This window comes from Anopheles funestus, chromosome 2RL (assembly GCF_943734845.2).
Source record: "Anopheles funestus chromosome 2RL, idAnoFuneDA-416_04, whole genome shotgun sequence".
NCBI classification, from domain to species: domain Eukaryota; kingdom Metazoa; phylum Arthropoda; class Insecta; order Diptera; family Culicidae; genus Anopheles; species Anopheles funestus.
This window is the reverse complement of record NC_064598.1, coordinates 101247811-101254772: the sequence shown is the minus strand read 5'-3', so window position 1 is coordinate 101254772 and position 6962 is coordinate 101247811. Positions and strand designations below refer to the sequence as shown.

The 6962-nt window shown below is 41.7% G+C and overlaps 1 protein-coding gene across 1 annotated transcript; it reads right to left on the bottom strand.

The window, feature by feature from the left end:
• Positions 1–2339: 2339 nt before the first annotated feature.
• Positions 2340–6303, bottom strand: LOC125762345 (cytochrome P450 4C1-like). Its single transcript, XM_049424310.1, has 7 exons — positions 5677–6303; positions 5165–5362; positions 4837–5025; positions 4520–4592; positions 4125–4440; positions 3233–3540; positions 2340–3136 (listed from the first exon to the last, which is right to left on the bottom strand). Exons 1-7 carry the CDS (start codon positions 5849–5851, stop codon positions 2863–2865), a joined length of 1533 nt encoding a protein of 510 aa, XP_049280267.1. The 5' UTR covers positions 5852–6303; the 3' UTR covers positions 2340–2862.
• Positions 6304–6962: the final 659 nt, after the last annotated feature.

The window sequence follows — 6962 nt, the reverse complement described above, 5'->3', positions numbered from 1 at the left end:
GTGTTCAGAAAACTTGCAAACATAACAATAATATTTTCAATAGCATAATGATATTAAAACAGGGATATAACAAGAATAAAGGAGCGCATAAGTATAATTAAAAACGACAATTAAAGTAAAACAATTGGGGAAATGATGATGAAAATTAAAATGAACAAAAAAATAAAAGCTCTGTTATTCACTTTAAACGTTATTTTCGATATTTGGAATAATTAGTTTAGAAGTTTTTAATATTGCTCCCTCACAAGAGCAAGAGAAAAGCACTAAACTACGTGTGTTATAAAAGATAGATTTAATATAAAACTGAAACATGCGAGGATAAACCAGAAGCAAGCATTTGTCCCGAGAGTTCCACAATGTCCTCACGTAGCTGAGCCGAAAACAATCTTGTATGGTGGCTGGCCGATTGTCAATTTTCGGAAAAATCGACTCATTTTTCTCGTACCCTTGTCCGTGAACGTCCAGATGAAGGACTTGACCCTACTGAAGCCAGCTGGCTTTGTGTCGTATCCCTGTCGAAGGAAGTATCACTCAGGTCGGCCGATGGTAAGGTAACAGAACCTGATCTAGGATAGAGAGCCGCTGAGGTTTAGTTTAGATTCTCGGAAAACAATGTAAAGGTTCTAAAACCTATCGTAATTCGAGATTTTTCTATAAAGTTTAAATATAAATTTAAAGTACTTTCAATGTCTAGGCTCTTTTCGTCTTAGGCTCAGATAATTGAAAACCAATGTTACAACCAGATATTTTAAAATACTGCCCTGTTTCTCTGTTGTTTACAAGATAATAAATTGCAAGATTTTCCATGAAAAGTAGGAAAATATTTCCAGCACAGAGTTCTTAGAAGAGTATCAGTGTTTACAATCATGCTATCTGTCTCTACGAACATCTGTAAGAGAGAACAATTAGCAAGGCATTATGCCAGAACTAACCAAATTTCTTCTAATTCTTAGAATATCTCCTACTTATTTTTTCCACTTTCACTTACCTATTGTATTCGAAGCAAAACTTGGCAGATAAATCAACATCGAGCGTTGCTCTTCTGTTCATGGAACAACATTTGAAACACTCTAAAGATGTTTCTTCGCATGGCACGTTTGTGGCTAAAATTCATGTCAACTAATTCTTGAAACGGTGTTCCAATTTCCTGCATATATTCTTACCAGTGAAATACAGCTTGCCCCATTACCCTACCAGTAGTGCTAGAACTTAGATTTCGAGACTCGCCTCTTTCTGTATTGGTATTTTTCTGTACCAATTGGGAATGCTGTGTTCCTGTTCTGAATGACCTGCATTTTTTCAATTACAATAGGAAGCAAGGTATAAAGCGAAAAATAAAATTAGATGTCATAGAAGCTGCACGACGCATGACACTGTCAATAGAGTCACGGTGGAAGCGAGTAAGAGAATTGTCAGAAAAGCGAGAGTTATGTACGGGAAGCGAACGAACATCTCCAATATATAAGGCGATGGCATGCTACCGCCACACGGTTGTTGTGACATGGCCATTGTCCGAAGAAATCGACCAGGAGTATCGTGCAGAAGCGTTTGCACCGGAAGTGAACAGTGGAACCAACCGGCGATTGCGATTGAACGGAAGCAAGAAACGGCTCAGCGAAGAGAGAAACGGTTTCAAGCCTGCAGCAGCTCTCTTCAACGGTTCGGACATCAACGAACCGAACGTGCCATTCCAGGGGAACAAAAGACCGTCGGTAGAAAGGGTGGGAAGAAAGCTGATTGCAATCTGGTAGCAAGGTGCTTTCGGTAATTGATGGCATTACAGTGATTGCATGCTTCAGGATCGACGACAAAGACCGCCAAGTCCTTCTTCTTGTGTCCGAGAGTGAGCACAACCAAGGGATGGGATACTCGCGGTGAATGGCGCAGCGTGCAAATGGTATGGTGCGGCATCCGGTGCAGTTGCCGGCTGCAAGAATGTTGACTGACAATTAATGTGGTTGCACACCAGCTGAGACCCTGGTGGGCTGTACCGATAAGGACCCGTTACGACTACTGTTTGGCAAGGGATGGAACAAGGGATGGATTATTTGCCACCTGCTGCCAACCAGGCTTCGGTCGGTTCGTGGTTTAGCAGTACGGTACAATTCCAGCAATTAGACGCTACAAAACGGTACCGGACAAAGTCCTTTAATTTCCTCTTTGCCAGCCCCGGTGCATCCGGTGGGTTGGACATCGGCACTTGATTCGTACCACTAATCGTGGTCCGGCCGTCGATCGATAGAACACCTCTCGCCAACAGAAAAAGGTGTCAATTATGTGTTGGTTGATTTGAGACACGCCGAAACCGTCATTATTTGACGATACAGACGGTTGCCGCAACGCCACTTGGGGGGTTTATTGATACACGCCTCGTCCAATGTGAAATAACTCATCCACAAATATATCCTATGTCCTTAAGTTTGTAATTGAATCATAAAATTCATGCCTCGAACAGTATGAAATAGATTTTCTTGCCTTAGGTGAAAACGGAGATGTTTTTTTATTAACGGAGCACAAAGAGATTTGTATTTGGAAGTGACATACACACCATCTGGATCTTGATTAAATGAAATTACTTGAGCCAATCTGTTGAAGTACTTCGTAAAAAGAAAATATCTAATAACTCTTTAAGTTAGCCTTTTTCTGCAATCCAAACTGGGTTTGCAAATGAAAGATTACTAAAACGGGTTTGGAACTTCTAAGTGGAATATTAGTTAATGAAGGAAGTAAGCGTTTGATGTAAATATAAAGCTTATTATTGAAATTCCTGTTGTTAATTTGCCCAGTTTCCCATCTAATCTTTCTACACCAAATAAATAAGCAAAAAATCTATAATCAAATTGAAATAACCGTTTCGATGCCCTATTTACGAGACTCCAGATACAGCAGAATGCCATCCTTTGGGCGCGTGATGAGTTCGTGCATAATCTTTTGTTCATCGCGCGTTCGCACAGACCTCAGGCGGAAGCGACGCAGTACGGTTGACACAATGCTTTTCTCCTCCAGTAGTGCAAACTTTTGTCCGATGCAATTTCTTGGTCCGGCACTGAATGGGATGTACGCGTACGGGTGACGGTTTTCGGTGTTTTCCGGCAGAAAACGGTCCGGATCGAATTTCTCCGGTTCCGGATAGTACCTGTACAGAAGATCCAGATGAAAAAACATGAATGAAAAAATAAACAAAAATGAAGAACACGTGGTGTTTATGGCTACGGTTCATTTCTGGTCCAACCTTTCATCCCGATGCACATGGTACGCATGAATTCCCACGATGGTTTGGTTCGGCACATGGTAACCTCCGAGCTGGATGTCCTCGCTGAGCGTTCGACCGAAAAAGGACACGGACGGATACAGCCGCAGTGCCTCCTTGATGCATCGTTCCAGCAGCTTTAGCTCGTTCAGATCCTGCATCGTGGCTGGGCGGTTGTCACCGGTCGGAAAAATCGACTCAATTTCCTCGTACACTCGTTCCTGAACGTCCGGATGAAGGGCTAACAGAAATAATACCCAGCTGATGCCAGCTGTCGTTGTGTCGTGTCCCTGTCGAAGGGTACAAATTGAGTTCGGTGTATGGTCGTTGAATCGATCGATGGTCAAAGGAAAGTTAACAGAATGGAGAAACACAACCGTGCGTGCGTTATGATTGAGAGCCGCTGAGGTGTAATTTAGCGTACCAGGTACGAGCGTCCCTTTAGCAAAAAGAATCCATCGAAATGGGGTATTTGGTTGGAAAATTGAACAACAAATGATGGTATTGGTTGACCTGGCCTGATGTGCTTCTGAAACAACATATGGATCAACGGCAATTGTGACCGTCATACATAAATTCCTGTCTTTTGCACTTGATTGTACACTATCAAGCAGTATTAAGAATTGTGCTTTCAATATTATACACTCAATAATTTTATACGAGAGTTACTATGCAGTTGATTTACTATTTTGAGGTACCAAATGAGACGATCACTACAGCACAATAATGATAAAAATGTGACAACTGCAAGCAATTTGTCTGAGAAATGTTGTTTTGTTTTTCTGTTAATTCTCCATGCTAGAGTGTAAATGATTTCTTAGCGTTTAGAATCACCTTAAAAGAATGATAATTCATAATAATTCTTCTTACGTACCTCAAACATGAATGTGTCCACCTCTTCACGAACGTCCTCGTCAGTCATGATGTTGTGCGCCTGGTTGCCTTGCAGCAGTAGATCAAGGAACGCCATGCGCTTTCTCGTACCGAAAGTTTCCTCATCGTTTGGCTCGGAGTTGGTATTCTTCTGTGCCGATTCTAAAGCAGCTTTTCTATCACGAATTACCTCTCGAGAATAAGTGTGAACAGTATTCAGAGCATTCGTGTAGCGAGCAGCGAAGCGGGATCGACGCCAAATAAAGTTTATATGCAGCCAGGGACGAACCATACGCTCAACGAACAGTCTGCTAAGCCTGTAACAGATAACACGAAAAGATACACCGCATGCCGTTTAGCAAACATCATGCAACAACTACTGGAATTGGATCTTACTCGCAGACTGCCTTGACGTAATCGTTCTCTTCACCTTCGCTCTGCGCATTAACCTTTACACCCATGGCGGTTTCTTCCGTGCATGAAGTGGCATGAGAACAGAAAGAGAACAGAAATACCACAACAATCCATTAAAGGCCATGTTAACATAGAACGCATCGCGCGAAACAATCCCCAAAATCCAGCATCGTACATCAAAACCGGTTTACGCCCTTCCTCAAGGGTTCACATTTGGAACGCAGCCAAGTCGATTGATCCGTGGTGTAGTCCGTTGTCATCCCGTTTCTGCCATAATCACTCTCACGCTCGACACTTACCGCAAATGATGTCCAGAGCCGCCTTCGTGATAAACGGATACATGTTGACCGGTTTGCCGGTATCGGCGTGCGACTGCAGGTGTTCTACAAGCTCCTGGCTATTCTCCGCGAACACGTCACAGAACCCCTCGAGGATGTTAAAGTGGAAGGTAGGTGTGATGAGCTTACGGTGCTGATGCCAACGTTCACCTGTTGCACGTGGATAGGGAAGTGGTAGGATATTTAGGAATGCTCAATACAAGGCAGTGCGAAAGAAAATGACATTGTCAATCAATGGCAATGGTGAAGTTGGTTGGTTGGTTGGTTGAGTTTCGTCGATGGGAAGTACCTTTCGATGTGAGCAGTCCATTTCCGAGCCAATCGTGTAGAAAGCGATACATGGTGGCCTTTTCGATATGTTTGCTGGAACCGATAACCTGCTCAACGTATTCGGGCTTACTAATACGAACCTCAGGAGTCATACCAGTCCATACGCGATGGATGTTGGGATAGGCTCGAGTCCTTTCATCCAGCAGATAAAAGATCTCTGCAATAAGTCATTAATGATACTTGCTTTTAATATATTCAAACTGTCCTATGAAAGTTAGCCTAGCTAAATCGAGTCCATCAAACAAATTTGATTAAAACAATTATTCAATTATATTTAATTTAAATAATTCATGAAAATCACTAGATTTTTTTCAGATTAGCTTTAATGATGCAATTCTTTTTTTCTTATTTAAGATTTCGTTTAAAAAATAGATTTTCCATTAATTTTATTAATTAAACAATCTACTAACAACAGCACATAGCTCTTTAAGTTTTCTTTTTAAAACTTAATATTTATAGAACATCTTTTACCATGTGGTTTTTTGCCGAAAAATGAGTACATCGTGCCAACTATCGGGTACGCTTTTGGGCCCGGTATTTTATCGAATATCTGGCTCAGTTGCCATCGCTTCATCAACCACTGTAGATACGCCGCAAACAAAACAAACACAAGCACTCCGTGAAAGATTGTGGTGAGTTCCGACATGACCGTCAAGGCACAACCACGCACAGTTCGCAGCGAAACAGGTTCTCGATGTGTAATAACGACCTAATTAGCCCCTGACGCTTAAGGGTAGCTTTAGCATCACACTACCAATCGCTGGGGTTGATCCGGTGAACACGATGGCTCTTGCAATTCACTTTATGCACGTTTTATTAATTATACTGTATAATTTTTGCACTTGAACTTAGAACGTAAGCGATTATTTTACAAAGCCCCGGAGTAAACGTAACGTGTATTGCCGATCGAGAGGCGAATGAGCAACTGCTACCAGATTAAACCGTTGCTTGCACTAAATACGCCAGATGGAAGCACGCAAGGTAGCTTCACGTAAGAAAACAAAACGCGTATCAGTCACTCACAGTGTCTAGGCCGCATCTAGGTTAGATGTGGTGGCTGTAAGCGGTGAAGCGTACATTAACGCTTTAACCCATTTGGCACTATGGGATGAGCTTAAATAATGTTGGTGAGAAATAAATTTTGCAATACTGAAGCCGTGGGCGAAGTGGGTTTCATTTTATGCATACTTTAGTGTGGAGTTTATATTCAAAACAAAAACCAATACGTTCTGCAATTTATATTTAGTTTCTTTTGTTCATGTGTATTTGTTCCAATTGAAGATAATTTCGGATGAAAGGAAGTAAATAGTTTATAAAACTTAAAAAAAACTATTTAGGAAACTTCAAATTATAATTGTCGTCAGTGCAAAACATGTAAAGACTTCGATAATTATAGTTTGATTTAAACTTTACAATCCATCTACTGCAACTCATTCTCTCACAGATTGCCGGTTGCCTCACCACAAGGGGTTGCTCATCGAGCACGCATCGACCCAGAGCAAGTACTGCAGCAGTGCACCTCCGGCCTTGCTTTACCTGGTGCAATGTTTTTATGTTTGTATTAACCGATCACCAGCACGCGCATCGCATTTGCACAAAAAACACAAGATCGTCTGCTTTAACTGTAGCATATGCAGCGTAATCGTGTCGAAACAATTCTCGCTTAACATGCTTAACTCTAATCAATTGATGCGATCGGTATCTTTGTTTGTGGTGCTAAATTTAGTTATACGCACGCTCCGTCCAAAACACACTTC

Coding starts and splice junctions, on each gene's coding strand:
- LOC125762345 (XM_049424310.1), bottom strand. CDS start 5,851: ATGTCGGAACTCACCACAATCTTTCACGGAGTGCTTGTGTTTGTTTTG. Junction 5,363..5,676: donor TTTCGGCAAAAAACCACATG/GTAAAAGATGTT, acceptor GACTTATTGCAG/AGATCTTTTATCTGCTGGAT. Junction 3,137..3,232: donor CATGTGCATCGGGATGAAAG/GTTGGACCAGAA, acceptor TCTTCTGTACAG/GTACTATCCGGAACCGGAGA.